This window comes from Cynocephalus volans, chromosome 3 (assembly GCF_027409185.1).
Source record: "Cynocephalus volans isolate mCynVol1 chromosome 3, mCynVol1.pri, whole genome shotgun sequence".
NCBI classification, from domain to species: domain Eukaryota; kingdom Metazoa; phylum Chordata; class Mammalia; order Dermoptera; family Cynocephalidae; genus Cynocephalus; species Cynocephalus volans.
In genome coordinates this window covers 58,317,345-58,335,114 of record NC_084462.1, presented here as the reverse complement: position 1 = coordinate 58,335,114, position 17,770 = coordinate 58,317,345, and the positions used below count along the sequence as shown (strand labels likewise).

At 47.5% G+C, this 17,770-nt stretch overlaps 1 protein-coding gene and 1 long non-coding RNA gene across 7 annotated transcripts in view; one reads left to right on the top strand and one right to left on the bottom strand.

Annotated features, from left to right (window-relative positions):
* Window positions 1-10,960, bottom strand: part of TM6SF1 (transmembrane 6 superfamily member 1) — a 34,084-nt gene extending 23,124 nt beyond the window's left edge. For 3 of the 6 annotated variants that reach the window (XM_063088783.1, XM_063088781.1, XM_063088786.1), the window contains exons 1-4: window positions 10,776-10,960; window positions 5,171-5,274; window positions 2,280-2,377; window positions 223-326 (exon numbers count right to left, since the gene is read on the bottom strand). In XM_063088783.1, the coding sequence (XP_062944853.1) occupies window positions 223-326; window positions 2,280-2,377; window positions 5,171-5,274; window positions 10,776-10,867 (398 nt within the window). In that variant the 5' untranslated portion in view covers window positions 10,868-10,960. Of the gene's footprint in view, window positions 1-222; window positions 327-2,279; window positions 2,378-5,170; window positions 5,275-10,133; window positions 10,316-10,775 lie in introns of those variants that run through there. The other 3 variants (XM_063088782.1, XM_063088784.1, XM_063088785.1) reach the window with 3 other exon arrangements.
* On the top strand, window positions 7,723-15,869 carry LOC134371878 (uncharacterized). Its single transcript, XR_010022883.1, has 4 exons — window positions 7,723-7,886; window positions 8,169-8,291; window positions 14,240-14,381; window positions 15,788-15,869. It is a non-coding gene; the product is annotated as an uncharacterized LOC134371878 (long non-coding RNA).
* The last annotated feature ends 1,901 nt before the right edge of the window (window positions 15,870-17,770 follow it).

The window sequence follows — 17,770 nt, the reverse complement described above, 5'->3', positions numbered from 1 at the left end:
TGTCTGAGCTGTCACTGTGGCAGGGGGAGCAACCCAGAGGGACATGTTAAAAAGGCAGTGGTATGAGGAAAATAAAGCCATATCTAACTTGTATCCATGGAACTTACATTCATGTCCAGTTATACCTGCTTGTGTATTTGCCTCTACATATAACATTTTCCTTACATACCGGCTTATCGGTTGCTAAGGTGGCAAAAGCACACACCAGGCGTACTGACTTACTCCCATGCTATGGCTGCCACCATCACCAGGTACATCAGGTAATGAGCAGAGCCATCCCAGTAGCAGATCATGTGCCCATATGCAGTGTTCAGATATGGTTCACCCTAAGGAAAGCATTAAAAAGAAGTTCATTTTAAGACTTGAACATTTAAATGCAGAGCACCAGACCTGTATTACAAGTAAAATAAAACAGCAGAACTAATTTGTGATAGTCTGTGAAGATGAAACTATTCCAACAAAATTACAAAACTGGTAGGAACATGAAAATACAACTTTACCCGGGAGCTGCCAAAACCAGGGTCTAGCCACAGAGGGTCAAATAGAGAATGCCTGGCTGATTAGCCTATGATACATCAACACAGGTTTGTGTAGTGATACAAAGGAAGACGGCACTATGGGCAATCCTAGCTGTTGGGCAAACTCACTGAGGCCAAGCCAAATCTGTGATAAAAGGTGCTTGGCTGTGGCTGCAGAAGACCTTGCTCACCATAAATTATTATTACTTCAATAATTCATGCTGATCCTGTGGCTTGCTGGGCTGGGAATAGTGACAGCATTCATTCCCCACATACATGTCTACAGACAGGCAGGCAGGCACTAACCTCAGAGCTTCACACCCAACCCCTCATTCAACTCTCCCAGCAACCCTATGGGATGGACACAACTGACTCCAGTTTACAGATGAGAAAACAGAGGCTCTGAGAGATCACAAGTCTTGCCTGAGGTCACATAGCTAGTGTCTAGCTAGACTGTACTACCAAGAAGAGCCATACTTCTGGGAAATTTTTAATTTTATGAACACAAGTTTATATGATGAACACATTTCCCTTTTCCGGGTGGTTGTGTTTCCAGGTGACTACTAGAAAATCATTTTCAAATCTGTGTGGGTTTTTAATGTCGTTCTGACTCCATCTTGTTTTACTTTCTTCTTTTTCCCACATTTGAGCTCTCCTGGCTTGTTTCCCATGTCTCCCTGAGATGCCTTAAGTCCTTTCTACAACAAGGAAGAGTGCAGAACAACCAGCCCATCAGCCAGCCAACCAAGTGGGCATTCTCCGAAGCTCTGTGCTTCTCCGGGGCAAGGACTGCTCTGTCATCTCTCCCACAAACCAAATCAAATTAAAATCAGAGGAGGAAACAACACCAAAATTGTGCTTCTGTACCCATGCCTGGCCCACATTGTTTCTCTCTGACATTCTCTGACTCAGTAATACATCTGCTTTTATGGTTTCAATCATTCATGCCTGCACACTGGGCTCTCAGAACCAGTGCTGGCCTCTCCTGGCAGCCTGATTGACAGCTTTAACTGTATGGCCCATGGGCCCCTCAAACTCACCTGAACTCCTTTAATTCAACACCTTCTCACCCCAACCTGCCCCCCCACCTGGCCTCTCTATACTAATGGCAATACCACTCAGCTTACCCAGGTCAAAACCACAGGGTGTTTTTTCTATTCCTCATTCTCCTATGCAGTTTTTTGACAAATCCTATCAATTTTACCTCTATAATGTCACCCAAGGCAATCCTTCATCAGCACCTAGGTCAAGCCCTCAGTGCCCCTCACTGGACCACTATTTCATTGCTAAATGGTCTCCCTACCTCTCCCTCCTCCTTCCAGTCCACCATACTCCTATGCCAGATGAAGATTCTCAAGGCCTGGCTTTTGCACAGAGCTCCTCTGCTCTAAAGCTATTAAGTGCCTCAGTGTTTGCTACTTTACAAATTTAAGACTGACTTGGGCTTTCTAAAATAGTAATGTATGCACAGACACACAAATAGTAAATTCATTTAAAGTACCTCATTTATATTAAATACAAATAAAGAGAAAAGGTAGGTCATGTGGTGTGCTACGAGTTAGGGAGGAGTTGTTAGAGCTAAACATCGAAGAGAATTGCCTCTCATGATCTAATCTTATCTTTCTCCTTCACTTTCCACATGCATAAACACTGTGTATCGTACCTGCTTACACTAAATGAGAGTATTTCTGTCTCTGAGTTACGTGGGCTGGGCTGCTGACTCTTTGGTTTAAGCCTCATAATCACTAAGCAATCCCATACCTCTCTCAAGTAGTGTGTCATGAACCCGTCGATGATTCCATCTTGTTCCAGGCCTATGATGAGGTTCACCACACTGGTAAATCCAAAAACTGCATAAACTAGAGCAAAGAAGGCAGCAGTTTAAAAAGCAGTGGCTCAGGAGACAATTACTCAGAGCTTGGCATTAGCCAGTAATTATGGAATGTTTTTAATGTTTTCCAGAAGATGCTGTGGACACTGTCAACATAGACTAACAGAATATACATCCTGCACATCCAGCCAATCTCTGCCTGTGTTCTCCCCATCCCTGCCCAAGTGCTCTCATGGAGGGAACACGCATCACGGAGCTAGAGAATGACAAGGTCACCAATGACTGTCCCAGAAGATTCCACCAAGCCACCCCACCCTTTCTCCACTCCCCTACAAGTGGCTGCCCAGTGCCAAACCCACATTCCACCTGGGCAGTGGGAACAAAGCCAGTAACCAAGTGGCCAAGGAAGCATAGAGATGACCACTATAAGGAGAAGTTTAAAATAATGACTTAGAAAAGAAGATTCATCTCAATGACTGCCAAGCAGGGGAACTCACAGTGTGTCCAATCCATTTGCCCAGTTCCATACTGGAGATCCTAAAGACAGACAGGTGGCTGATGTGCAAGTGACAACGGTTTTAAGAAAAAAGGCCAATGATTTAAAAAAATGAATACAAGATGATAAATTGAATATTCAAGAAGGAAAGCTGTAGCAGCTTAGAGAATCTTGCTAGAGTTGTGAGAATCTCCTAAATGGGCTTAAAACTACTAGCAAAAAATAACTACGTAATCTTTTTAAACAGTGGGTGATCAAATCTAATGCATATTAGTTTGTCAAGAAAGCTGCATTTTCAAGTTGTAGTAAGTCTGTGTCTTAGACTATGGGATGGGAATGGACAGCAGAAAAAGCTGATGGTAGATATAAGAAAAGCTGTGAAAAAAGAACTGGAGAGGAGAGCAGGGAAGCTTAATTCACAGAGAAAGGAATCTGGCCTTGCACAGAGTCTGCAGCCAGGAGTCCAGCATTCATATTTTCCTCAGACGGAGTGAAAGGCCCACGTGTGTCCTGCCTGCTGACCATGACTTCCCTGTGCCTCCATGGACGCCTACAGCCCAGTTCTGGCTGACAGTGTCACTTTCTGACACTCATTATTCAGAAGCCTCCCAGGTGATTAGCCATGGTATGTCTCCCATGAAAAGGAAGTGTTCAGCACATAATCTACCAGCAATTGTTGATGCCAACCTGTGTCAGAAGCTGTGTTAGAGATGACAAGGACATGGCCTCTACCTTCTAGTGGGCGAGAAGTCTGGCCTGTGTTCTGACCCTGGGGTGGCAGTGTGCTCAAAGGTGTAACAGAGACCAGGATAGAGGGTTGAGGGTGTAGAAGAGCAGGTGCCTAACCTTGAGGAGTCGAGAGAGACATCAGTACAGTTAAGTGTGGGCCCAATGGAGTGGAGAAGGAGAGGAGGGACAGCAGCAGGTGACTAGTCTGGAAGGTTAGGTTGGGGCCAGATTGAAGATAAGTAGAGTGAGGCAGGAAAAAGAGACACGTGCCTTAGAATCAGGCCACTCATCTACTGACCAGCTATGCAACCTTGTGGACATTACATCATTTCTGTAAGCATCAGAGTTTTTTATATGTGAATTGGGAAAAACTAATTACAATCCTTTCCCACCCTACTTTTGCCAAGGTCCACTGTGGGCAGAGAATGCTTCCTATGCCATTAATGCTGGGCTTGGCTGTATGACTTGCTTTGACCAGTAAACTGTGGATGGAAGACACAGTGGTTCTAAGCCAAGCCCTTAAGAGACATCACTTTCTTTCCATGAGTCCCTCTGTGCCTCTGTATCCACCATGAGAAGGGCATGCCCTGGGGAACTGCTGGTCCAAGAACAAGACAACACACGGAATAGCCCTGAATCCAACCCACAGCCTAAAGCAGAACAGCCCCAGCCAACCCACAGACCCATGAGCAAGAAAAATAAATGTTTGTTGCACTAGGACACCAAGATTTGGGGAGGGTTTAATATGAAGCATTACTGAAGCAGAAACTAAACGAATAAAACACCCATCAAAGTGCCATCATGAGAAGTACTCAAAAGCCAGTAATATCTTTGCTTGAGGTAACATACATGACAAAGTCGGGTTTGGGGTTAATGCCATTCTCACTAGCTATGTGAACTCGACCACATTTCTTAGCACCTCTGAGCCAGCTTCTTCATCTGCAAGCGGGGGAATTGTGGAGATTAAATAATATTGCTAAAGTGCTCAGAGCCTTTCCAGGCACCCTACAGGTGCTCAATCAATGGTGTTTTTATTTATTTAACATACATGTACATTTGCAAGGCACTGCTCTAAATACTAAATAAATATTAATAAATAAATACTAAATCAATCTAAATAAATAAATATCTTATTTAATGTTTATACCAACTCTGTAGTAGGTACTATTATTATCCTTTTTATACAAATGTGCAGACTGAAGCACCATATGGTTAAGTTCTGCACCAGGTCATGGGGACTGCAAATAGCAGGCTGAAGGCAGGAAGCCCAGGAAGTTGCTGGCAGAAGAGTCAAGGTCAGAGGACAGAGGCCAAAGCATGCTGGACACGGGGGTGGGGGAAGAGGTGAAGAATGGAAGGGCATCCTGCCTGGCCCTGGCAGTAACCCTCCACCAGGATTCCAACTAGGAGAGGGTGGGGCCTACAGCCTGGGAGAGGACAGCGTGGAGGTGAGGGCCACATTGTCCTGAAATAGCCCCACACTTCCAGCAGCTGTTACCACTGGGCTCTCAGTATTCACAACGGAGGAGAAGCCTGTGACCCAGGCCAAAGTAGTATGTTATTAAATGGACACAGTTTCCCTCTGTGGAGACTCACCGTAGAATAGCGGGTCCCGGGGTGGTTTTCTTTTGACGAAGACCCGTGCCAACAGAGCTACCAGGAGCAGGATGAGGAAAGCAGCCCCTACAATTGTCCAGGAACTGCAACAACCAGAATAGGGAGGTGGTCACTTATCAAAATAAACACATTGGTGCCTGGAATTTCCTGACTACTGAATGCATTCGCTCCCAGCTCTGCATAATTCATACATAATTCTGCCTCTGCCTGCAGCTCCCACAGCACTGTAGTTATTGAAGTTTATCCGCAGCACTTTGACCTCTCTGGGTCACAGCCCCATGACTTTCAGGGACTGGAGCCACCAGACCCTCATTCTCTTGTCCTGCCCACCTGTCTCATGTACACAGACGATATGTCTGGGGCTCCCTCTGATCCACCCCACCCCACCCCTAAGATGGCTGCTGCCCCACTGCCTCTACCTACCCATTCCTCTAGCCCCTGCTCCCCAGGGCCTAACCATTGAATGTACCACCTCCTTCAGGGCCAGCCAGAAACCTTCAGACCGAGCTCCAGGGAACATGCAAGCATTGCAACTACATACACCCTCCGGGGGACAAGGAAAAAGGGGCCATATGTCACATGTAAATGGGCCAAAGGGCAAGGCCAGGAACTCCAAGGAGAAAAAGACATGAGGCCAGAATGAAGTCAGCCCAACACCCCGCACCCAGGGCCAACAGGCCAGCATCCAATCCCAAACAAAGGAAACTAAGGCAAGGCTTGGTTGGGCACATCCCCTGGACCTTCTCCTGGAAGTGAATGGCACCAAGGAGACGAGGGGCCAAGGCCCTACTCCGTGGGGCAGCACTTGGTGGAATTAGCAGTCAGACCTGGATCCTAGTTTCCACTCTGCTGCTGACTAACGGTGTGACCTTAGGAAAGTCACATTATTGCATTGATCTGTTTATTAATTAATTGAAAAACCTATTGAGGAGAAAATGTATTGTGCATCCCTATGTGGCAGGCACAGTTGCAAGCCCTAGGGACACCAGATAAACAAGAGAGGTCCCTGTCTCCATGGAGGAACCTATCTCAAGAGGCTCTGAGCCCTACCACCCAGGAAGTCACCTCCAGTCCTACAGAAATACTCTCCCTCTCACTCCAGCACCAACAGGGCTTCCAGTTCTAGACAAAGAATTGCCTGGTCCACTCCAATGGCCACCTACACCAGAACCTTCTCACAACCCTTAGATCTGCTGCAAGCACCACTCCTCAGCCAAAACCCCTCCACACCACCACTGTTCAACATTGGAATCTTTGGATAATCTTCACTAATTGCCCCTGGGAGAGAGAAAGAGGACAGGATGCAGGAATGGAAATGATGATGGATGGGTGAGTAGATGATGGATGGATGGATGGATGAGTGGATGGATGGATGATGGATGGATGGATGACTACATCAATTCTGTAATAAGAATGAGGATGCACCCAGGGTCCTGAGTTGGGGCTGTGGGCCTCAGCCCTACCCCTGCCCGCAGCCAAGCAAGAAATGGAGTCAACTGCCAGGGGTCCTGAGACGGGAGCTAAGGGCCAGCCCCGCACCCCCCCCAACAACATCTTAGAATGTATTTATTAGCCATATGTGTTTCTTTGGGGTGTGTAACTTATCTGCTCATGTCCCTCACCAAATTTCTGCTTATATTTTTCTAATTCATTTTTAAGAGTTCTTTTTGCATTAAGGACATTAATCTTTTGAGTGTTAAATTTGATCCTTATCAATTGACTTAAAAAAAAAGTTACATCTTGGACTGTAGAACCATCATAGATACTGCTAGGCTGGTAATTTGGGCTGCCAGTTCTCTTTTCTGGCTGTCCTTTCTGCCTAATCCCCCTCCTCCCTCATTAAACATTCCTATAAGAAACAGAGTGGGAAATAAAAGAAAAAGTTGAATTGGTCAGTCACCAGTTTAGAATTGATGAGAGATAATTTTTTGTACTAGCATTGATTGTTCTTCAAAAAATCCTCGAGTAAAACTAAAACAGGTAAAATTGCAGCTGAAGAGTGAAACCGTAAGTCAAAGTAATAACCTGTAATATAGAAAAGGATGACAAACTCCTCCTTGATCCAACCTGGGCTTAAATGAAACACCCTTAAAAATGTATACTTTCCTTATCTCTTTTGCCTGAATTATCAAGCAATCATTTAATCCAGGAGTCAGTAAACTACAGCACTTGGTCCAAATACAGCCGGCCAACAGTTTCTGTAAATAAAGTTTAATTGGAACATGTTAAAGAAAAAAAAAAAAAGGAATGAGGATGGCTGTGTGGGTGCCCAGGTGAGAAACTAAATAGGAGGTTTCCAGTGGTGCTCATCAGTGGTGTTCCAGGCTCCTCCTGTGGGGATGAGCCGAAGGAGGAGGAAGCTGATGTGGGTCAAAAACCTGATGCTGGGCTGAGGCATCCTGTGAGGAGAGAAGAGTCTGGTGTGCTGTGTAAGCTGATGGGCGTTTTAATGACGAACAGCCTGAGGCACGTGGTGGTCGGGAGACAGCCCCTCCCTGCTCCTGCCAAGCACCTGAGTTCACAGCACAATCACATGGCTGGTAGTCCTTTTGAGTTTGAGAGCAGTGTCAGCTGGTTCACGGAGTCCTCTCAGGCTCTTCACCTCTAGGGGAGCAGGGAAGAATGAAGGGAAACTGGGGCAGCAGATCTCTCTGCCTGCAGGTGCTGTCCCTGGAGACCCTCCTACAACAGCCAGGTGCAGGAACTGCTCACACTAGGGAGAAACGGGTCCAGCAGGGACTGGAGGCGGCGGGGGAGGCGAGGGGGGGAGGTAAGAACTTTGACTAACTCAAGGGTGAAAATTTTGTTATTCTTGGGGGGTGTGAGGGGTTACTGAGGCCCTTCTATGAACAGACATCTACTGAGAGGGGCCGAACATAAATGAGTATGAGCACAGAGTGTATGTTTGTGCGTGTGTGAGAGAGACACACCAGCCCGTCCCTGACCCCTCAACCTAACAGCTTTCTCTGTTTTTCAGACTTTTTGAAAACATCTGTGGCGAGGAAGCTCATCTAACTAAGCCACACATAACTGAATGCCTACTCTGCACAGGGAGCTGGGATGGGCAGGACAGTACTAAGATGAGCTATGGCCTGGGAGGGTAAGTTCTTTCTTTTTTTAAAAAAAAAGATGACCGGTAAGGGGATCTTAACCCTTGACTTGGTGTTGTCAGCACCACATTCTCCCAAGTGAGCAAAACGGCCATCCTATATAGGATCCGAACCCGTGCCTTGGTGTTATCAGCACCACACTCTCCCAAGTGAGCCACGGGCCGGCCCTGGAAAGGAAAGTTCTGACCACAGCAAAGTAACTCTCCTTGGAAAGGTGCAATCAGGGACTTAGGGGGCTCAACAGACACGGAGGTCCCTTGCTTGGGGGAAGGACTGCAAAAGGAAGAAGTGGTATTTTACTCTGGGCCATAAAGTCCACGTGTGGCTTCAACAGCAGAGCGATAGGGAGGAAGGCAGCATCCCAGTTGGTGGAACAGCGAGGGCAAGGAGGCAAGAAAGTGTAAGGAGCATTCAAGAGCAAAGACAGTCTGGTGTGGCTGAAGCACTGTCATGGCCGTCTGGGGATGGGGAGTGAGGCTGAGAAATATGCAGGGGGCTGGGGCAGGGGGCTCACACGGGAGCCTGTGCCATGGTCCAGGTCAGAGAGGGCCAGCACCAGGAAGAACTGAAAGGAGAGAACAGATACTAGACTAGCCCCAGAACTGCAGGTGAGGGGACAACAGGAGGAAGGGCGTGGAGAAAGAAGAGGGAGGAGTCAGAGGCCACTGGGATTTTAACCTGCAGGAGGACAAGACAGGTTGGAACTCATTATTCAGAACACTGTAGGGCTTAGCAACGTGCTCAGTAATGCACAGCAACACATAGCTCTGTATTCAGTAAATGCCATCACCATCTACCTAGTGGCAGAGGCCAAAACCTAGGATTCAGTCTCAGTCCTCTCTTTGCTGCCATGCAAGCCCTGTTTGCTGTCTCTGCAGAACATCTGCCATGCCCATCCATTTCCTTCTCCCTGCACTGTCCTGTTTCCCTGCCTTGAAGGCTCTACAGATCTTCCCGTAGCTCAAGTGTCACCTCCTCCAAGAAGCTTTCCCTAACCACCAGCCCCTTCCCAGTCCCCTGTTTTATTGTCTTTATAGCATGTTTTATATCTGTTTATGTTTTGGGGTTTTTTTGGTGGCTGGCTGGTATGGGGATCTGAACCCATGACCTTGTTGTTATAAGGCTGAGCCCTAAACCAATTGAGCTAGTCAGCCAGCCTTGTTTATATATTTGTTGATGTCTGTCTCAACACATGCCTCCCCAACCTTTTCCGGCTTGTTCATAGCTATGTCCCCAACACTTGGAACAGTGCCACACACGCAGTAGGTACTCAATAAATATTCACTGAACTGCCCATAAAGCCATTTTAGGAGTGCCCTATATAGACAGGCACGTGACATTTGACTGGCCAGAGCTGCTGATTCCAAGAGATACACCCAGAGACTCGGTCAGACCAAGAGCAGACGCTGCTTCTGTCTAGTGAGCTCTCAGTATGGGTGCTGTCTGGATAAGGTGGCCACAGCAGCCAGAGAGGAGGAAGTCACCACCCTCACCCTGTCTGCAGACACTTCTCGGCAGCCTGTAGGTCTGGAGGGGGTTTGCACATACAGACATGCAATTTCCTTAGCACCAACTGCTGGGAGAAACACAGAGGCTTACTTCCTCCTCCCCACAGACAGCAGTCAACATCAGCAGACACAGAGGCTGGCCCCTTCCCTACCCACTCCCAGGCCTTCAGCTATGCAGTGAGGGGCTGGCTGGTTAGTAACCCCCACAGAGGGGTGGGAGGCAGGACTCAGAACCAAAGCCCTGTGTGCCTCCTTCAGCCCCACCCATTTCCCTAGCATTGAACTGCTCCCCTCTTCGGCCTCTGTTCCCGGTCCCCATCCTACCCCACCACAGGCACTTGGAAGCATTTCTCCATTCACAGCGCCCCTTCACAGTCAGGTGTCACTGGATCCTTAATAGCGGGCTGCAAATATAGTCCACTGGACAGACCAGAACACTGAGCCAGGCCACACCGTGAGTGTCAAAGTTCGGCCTAGAACCCACGTCTTTGCCTGTTGGTTCAAGGCGATTTCTGCTAGTCATTCACAACAGTTTCTAAAATTAACAAGAAATGATAAGTACGTGAAAGTCCATAACGTTGCTGTGAAATGCATAGGAACAAGGCACACAGGAGATACATGGCCAGGCTCGTAGCTTCCGTGTTTGTTCCACTCCCCATCGGTCCCTGAGCTCCTCAAGTGCAGGGGCATTGCCGCGTTGACCTCTTGACCTCTGTTACCCCAGCCACCCAGCAGGCGCCCAGCACTTGGCCCCCGAACTGCGCCAGCCCGGGAGACGGCCCCGGCCCGTGCGACCCCAGGGCGCCTCCGCTCCTCGGGCCGCGCGCAGGGAGCCGCGGGCACCGGTGAGCCTCCGCCCCGCAGCTCGCGGTTCCAGCCCCAGCCCAAAAGTTGCCGAGGCTCCCGCCGCGCCGAGCCGACTCTCGCCGCCCCTCTGCGCGACCCCCGCCGCGCCCGCTCACTCACTCGTGCTGGGCCGCCAAGTGGTTGAAGACGTAGGTGACCGGGATGGCCGAGAGGGACAGCACGAAGACCCCGGTGGCCGCAGAGGCACTCATCGCGGCCGCCGCGCCGCTGGCCCTTCACCGCATCCCTCGCGGGCGCCCCGCCCCGGCTTCCGGCAGCGCCCGCGGCCCCTGGCGTTTGCCCTTCGAGGCGCCCCCCTCGGCGTGCCCGTCCGGACCGCAGCCGCCCCGGCCCCTGGCAGCGCCGCCCCGGGTGCGCAGGGCCACGGTGCAGTCCCGGGAGGCGTCCTCGCCGTGCTCCTGCCAAGGGGCGCCAGGGCTCGGCAGTGAGCGCCGGGAGGCGCCGGGGGGCGGCGTCACCCGCCGCCCGGGGACAGGTGCCCCGGTGGCTCGCGCTCTGCGGGAAGGCGGCGGGCGCGTGTTCCCTGGGCACAGCAGGGAGCTGGTCACCCTCCCAGCGGAGGGTGGAGCCAGCCCCGGGGGTGTCAGAACGGGAAGGGCCCGCGAGATCGTCCACGGGGGAGCCCACGGCCCAGAGACGGGAAGGGACAAATTCTGAAACCTTGGAACCTCTTGGCCGAGCAGCCATCGGCGGGCAACAAGCCCAGCTCCTGCGCGGAGTTGGAATCCCGGTTTTAAACTCTGGCTGCCTGCTCACTTGCTTTTGACCTTAGTCTACTTATGTGTCTTTTCCTTTATCTGTGAAATGGGTTTAACTCACTTCATGGTGTGATTATGGGATTAACTGAGTTAATATGTATGAAGTGCTCACTTCATACATATCTTCTGCAATCCACCGCCCCCACCACCTGCCTTTTTTTTAATTGAAACTAATACTCAGAGAAATGCCATGACCAAAGTTAGAGCACCGTTCATTTCTATTCCAGAAGCGTTCCTGGAAATCAGGTTACAACCAGCCAGCCTTGCTAGACTGGAAGACAAGGGCTCTCCCTCAGAATACTGTCAGACACTGCCTACTGCTCCTAGAGAATATTGTGTGCCAAATATTGTGCTGCCTGTTTAAACTGGCTCTCTGGGGGAGGGTCATAAAGCCCCCTGGGGCTGAGCCCTGATTGGTCCACTGGCTGGGGAAGGGAAGAGAAATGAGTTTCAGATGGAGAACAGCTCAAGCAACAGAGAGGTACCGGCATGTCCTTAGTGGCCTTACAACTGCAAGGAAACTCAGGAGACCATTTGGTTTATATTTATTATAAATGAGGAAAATGAGCCACAAAGAGGGTATGAAAGAGCATATGCGTTAGAACCACTTGATTTTTCAAAAGCCAGCTCTCCTAATTCCCTGTCTTAGCTCTTCTTGAGGGCTACTCCAACTCTGAACACATGGTAAAAGCCTTGGCCCTAACTGTGACATATTCAAAGATTCTCCAAGAGGTGTTGTCACCTGTAACCTGGACATCACCCTCTTCCACAACTGCTCCTAGCCTTCACCACTCTCCTTAAACTCCTTCTTCCTCACTGACAACCTCACCTCCTCTGATGCCCCTTATCTCCTCCCAGCCAATCTCCAAGGCCAGTCCAACCCCTCTAGCACCCAAACCTTGCTCCATCAGTCTCGCCTTCTCTCTTACACCTTGAACCCCTCTGGCTGCCCTGGATCCTTCCCCTCAAGCCAGACATATGCTCAAGTATCTTCCAATTTAGATATGTGCTCCCTGGACCTGAGCTTCCTCTCCACGTACCATCTTTCCTTTCTCATCCACACTTGGTTTGAATAGCCATGTCTATACTGATAGGTACTAAATTATCTTTCCTAGCACTGACCTCTTCCCTCAGCATTGTGGCATGGGCATCCCTCACACTCGCACCTCACACTTGACACAGTCAAACCAGAATTCCTTGTCTACCTCAAGACCTGCTCCTACTTTATCTCATCTGGTGGCACCACCATTCACCCACTCACCCAAGCCAGAAACGCAGGAGTCTACACCAGTTCCAATCTCTCCCAAATTTCTTTGGTTACAACACTTCTACCAAAATTACTTTCCAAATATCTGATCACTCGTCTGATTGCTCCTCCCCATCTGCACCGCCCTTGGCTCTTATCCCCACGGCCTCTCATCTACATTAGCCTCCTCCCTCATCCCCCGACCTCTGACCTCATCTGCTCTAGAAAACCTTACCTGACCGCGTTCCTGTGCCTCCCCCACCCTCTCTATCAAGCAACCTGCTTTACTTTCTTCATGGTGCTTTTACTATCTAAAATAATCTTGCTTGTACACTTGTTAACGGGTCTATGTCTCTGCTCCACTATGCTGGAAGCTCCTTGGTGTCGGGAACTTTATCTGTCCTGCTCACTGTTCCATTCCCATCATTTAGATTTACACCTGGTACATAGTAGGTGACAACCAAAAGAACCTGCTCTGACCATGTCAGCTAAATTATAGCATGTAGGGATATCTGGGATAGGTCAGTAATCATACTCACCTGTCCTGAAAAATGTTATTGTAAGACCGTTTTACTTAAAAGCAGACTTAATGACACCAAAAAGCCATAAAATAACCTAGAATGCTTCTTATTACCCATACCTTAGATCTCTGCATGTAGGATGTAACCTAGTAACAATCCCAAATGTATACACCATGTACAATCAACAGAAAACCCTATGAAGTACTCAGGCAGGGCTGTCTTTCTCTCTCTCTCGTTTGACCCTTCCCCCTTCTTGTGGTTATAAAATGCTAAGCTCTGCTGGCCCTCTTTGGAACACATTTCTCAGGGTGACCCTTGTGTCTCCCCAGTTGTAATCATCATATTGGCTAACAAATCCTTGCTAAATGGAATTGGCCTAAGTTTCTTTTTAGGTTAGGATAGGTGCCCAAGAAATATTTGTTCAGTGAGAATGCTCTAGATCATCAATGTCCAATAGAAACATAATGTGAGCCACAAATGTGAGCCACGTGTGCAATCTAAAATTTTCTAGCATCCACATGAAAGAAGTAAAAAGAAACAGGTGAACTTAATTTTAATAATATATTTTATTTAGCCCAATATATCCAAAAGATTATCATTTCAACAAGTCACCAATATGAAATACATTAATGAGATACTTTATATTCTTTTTTCATTCTAAGTCTTCAAAATCCTGCATGTTCGACACTTATAGCACATCTCAATTCAGACTAGTCACATTTCAAGTGCTCAAGAGTCACATGTAAACTAGTGGCTTCTGTATTGGACACCACAGCTCTAGATTTACCCTTCCTATCATATTGACCTAGGTCAATTGTCCTTTCTGCTACTGTAAAAATAGGTGATAATTAACTAATCAATTAATTTAATGAACAAACATCCTCAGAGAGTCTATCATGTTTCCAGCATTGTTCTAAGCAGTGCGGACACAAAGATGAATTACAAATTGCCCAAGAAGACCGTAGTCTACTGTGAGAGAAAGACATGTAAACAATTACCATATAATGCAATAAAAGCTATATGTTCAAATTGCTATAGGAACCAGCCAATTCTGTCTGGAGGAGCCAAGAAAAGTTTCGGAGAGGAGGTGAGGCTTTAGACCAGCCTGGAAGAACAAGTAGAAGCTATCCAAGCAGACAAGAAAGAGATGGGGCTTTCTAAGCAATGGAGACAGCACATGGTAAAGACAGAAATGTGTGAAAGAGCATGTCATTTTTGAACTACAAGTAATTTGCTCTGGTTGGGAATACTGAGATGTCATGCATGAGGGGGTGCTGACAGGAGGTGAGGATGGAGAGGTGATGAGGGGCTCAATCTCAGAGAACCTTAAGTGGGGGAGCCACTGAAGATTTATAAGAGGGAAGACAGGCTGACTTGATCAGAATAGCATATTTAAAGCTCTGTCTGGCAGTTGGTGTGGACCATGGCTTACAAGGAAGAGAGATGGGAGACAGAAAGAATTAGGAGGCCACTACAATTGTCCTGGTAAAAGATGATGGGACATGAACCAAAGCAAGGCAATGAGAGGGAAGAGGAGGGAACAGATATGGAAGACCTGGGTAGGAATTGGAGAAAGTTGACAGGAGGGCTCTAGAGATGAGTTTGGTTTTAAACATGTTAGGTTTTCAGTATGCATGGGGTCCCAGGAGGAGCTGTCCCATAGGGCAACAAGGGATACTAAGTCTGTGGCATCAAGAGAGGCACATGCTACAGATAGAAATTTCAGAGTTATTAGCATAGACATGGGACTTAAAACCAAGGAAATGAATTTGATGTCCCTGGAAGATGGTAGAGCCAAAGAGAATGGTGAACAGAAGCCACTTGAGAGGGGACAGCTGGTGAGCATTGCCACCAACATAGCAGCCTACAAGCATCTGAACTCAATGGCAGAAACATCAACCAGTCAAGCCCAGAAAGCTATTCCCTCAGAGCCCACAAGGGACCCAAAGGACATGGTGAAGCTTTGAGATATTGTGATATACGTATTGGAGATTATACAAGTATGACTTTTCTTGACAAAAGTTTTGCTTAATGCTGAAAATATGAGTGGTCAGAATGCTTGTAGTTGGGAAGAATGTTTCATAGGAACCTTCCTGGGTTTGTGGGTAGGTCACAAGCCCAGTGACTATAATCCCATTCTGCAACAGTATAGTACTCTGAAGATTAAAAAGTAACTCCATCAACATTACCTTCTGTAATGCTCACAACAGCTCTCTGAGGAATATAGATCCATTTATGGATGAAGAAACTGGGGCTGAAAGAAGTTAGGTGACTTGCCCAAGGTCAAAGGGCTAAAACAACAAAGGGCAAACTTGAATTCTTGTCTTCTGACTTTAAGTCACTATATTCATGATGCAGTGGATTGAATGCCTCCCCGCAAAGCCTTTGAAGCTTAATCCCCACTGTAACTCTTGAGGGTGGGAAATCCTATTATGGTAATTGAAAGGTGGGACCTTGAAGAGGTGATTGGATTGTAGGTCTGAGCCGTAGTGAATGGATTAATAATGGTGGTCAGGGACGTGGTTCTGAGGGCTTTAAAAGGAGAACAGGTGAGAGTCTCTCTCTCTCTGCTTTGCCATTTTCTAGCATGTGAGATCCCTGCATTTGCTGTAAAGCCACCACACAAGAAGACCCTCACGATTTGTTGCCCTGAACTTCGGATTTTCCAGCTTCCAAAACTGTAAGCAATAAATTTCATTTTCTTACAAAGTACCCAGTTCTGTGTATTTTGTTATAAGCACCAGAAACAGACTAATACTCATGATCACACAGCTGACCAGCAGCAAAGCACCACGAATAGCACCTTAGAAAATGGTGGATGGACACAACCCAGATTTGGCCAGTTGACTCATTGCTCAGGAGGCTGAGGTCTGGAGTCCTGCTCCATGCACCTCTGTAATTATTAAGTTTGGAAAGGGGCTGCATGCTTTTTTTTTTTTTTTTTGTCTTTTTGAGACCGGCCGCACCGCGCTCAGCCAGTGAGCGCACCAGCCATCCTTATATAGGATCCGAACCCGCGGCGGGAGCACTGCTGCGCTCCCAGCGCTGCACTCTCCCCAGTGCGCCACGGGGTCGGCCCTGCATGCTTTTTTAAAAAAGGTATTCAGACAATAAAAGTTGGTTTTTTTATTTTTTATTTTTTTGATATTTTAAGGAGCATCAATCTTGCAAGCCATGAAGGCTAATATTGTAGGTATGACAAAGGATCTGATTTGACCCCAGGCTTCCTGGAAGCAAAAATAGAAACAGAGAGGCTGTACACTGCCCATCACCTGATGAGAAAGACACCACTTTTTGTAGTGTCAACTCAAAATAATTGACTAATCAGGAATTGAATTGAAGGTCCCCCTCACTGTGCCTGTTTCTGCCATGGAGTTCAGGAAGTGAAAGCAGAACTTTGAGGAATTTTGTCACATGGGAAGTAGGAACCATGAAAGAATGTGGCCAGGCAGGGACTGAGAGTAGCACAGCTTAATGATCTTCTGGAAGAGTAAAGCAGAAGCCAGCCGACCTTTCAGTCTTTAGCCTCCAGCTCTAAGACTTCTGCTCTCTTCCCTTATTCACATGCTTCAGTTTCCCACTTTTTGTCCTTTTGATAAAAGTTGTGTTGGTGGTCTTATAAAAGTCTACATACTCTAGATGAATGTGCAAGAGGCAATCAGACAGACCGATCTATGGATGGATAGGGACAGAACAAATGACCTGAGAGTGACCAGGGCAAGGACATTGTGCTTAGTAGGTAGGTCACTAGGATCCCGTCTGGAGAAGAAACCAGGGAGAGGCCAACCCACCCAAAAACTAAACACTACTGGAAGAATCTCTCAGTGCATGGGTCTCCCTAACTCTTTCCAGTAATCACGAGTGCCTCGACTAGAGCTGTAGTTATTAATGTGGATTTCTGGGGGGTAAAGGTGGCTGTGAGTCCAGTCCCTAACCCAGTGCCAGGCATACAGCAGATGCTCAATTAGTGTTAACTGAAGAGGGGAAAGGAGAAAGGAAGAAAGGAAGCGGGGGCGGGGAGAGGAAAAAGAGAGTGAGGAAAGGGAGGAGTTCTATAGGAAAAAGAGTGAGATGAAAATAAAATGAAGGGAGAGGTAAAGTTCATATGTAAAATGTTCATCAAAGTCCTGTGCAGTTGCCAAAGGAGGTCTGCAGTTTTGTCCTGGATTTCCTTAGCAACCAAAGCAAGGAAGGAAACATAAGCAGTTATGTTTGGACACGTTGGATTTTTAGTACTCATGGGTCCATAAGATAAAAACAAATCTGTCACTCAGAAAAACTCTTCCCTGGCTCCTGTCGAAGGGAACACTGTGTCATACAGTCTGTCCTCGGCAACATTCCTGCAATGAATACAAAATCAAATTCCGAACAGTTGTCTCTCAGAACATCCTCTATGCAGGTGATTGGCATATTGCCAAGTGCCATTCAGTACACTCAAGTGGTCAAAACAATTTCACACAGATAAGAAACTCTCTGAAAGCTTGGCTTGGTTCAAATTGCACAATATCCAAGGACAGGGATGGAAAATACCTTGAGGGCATTCACACCATCACTTCCAGTCCAAGCCCA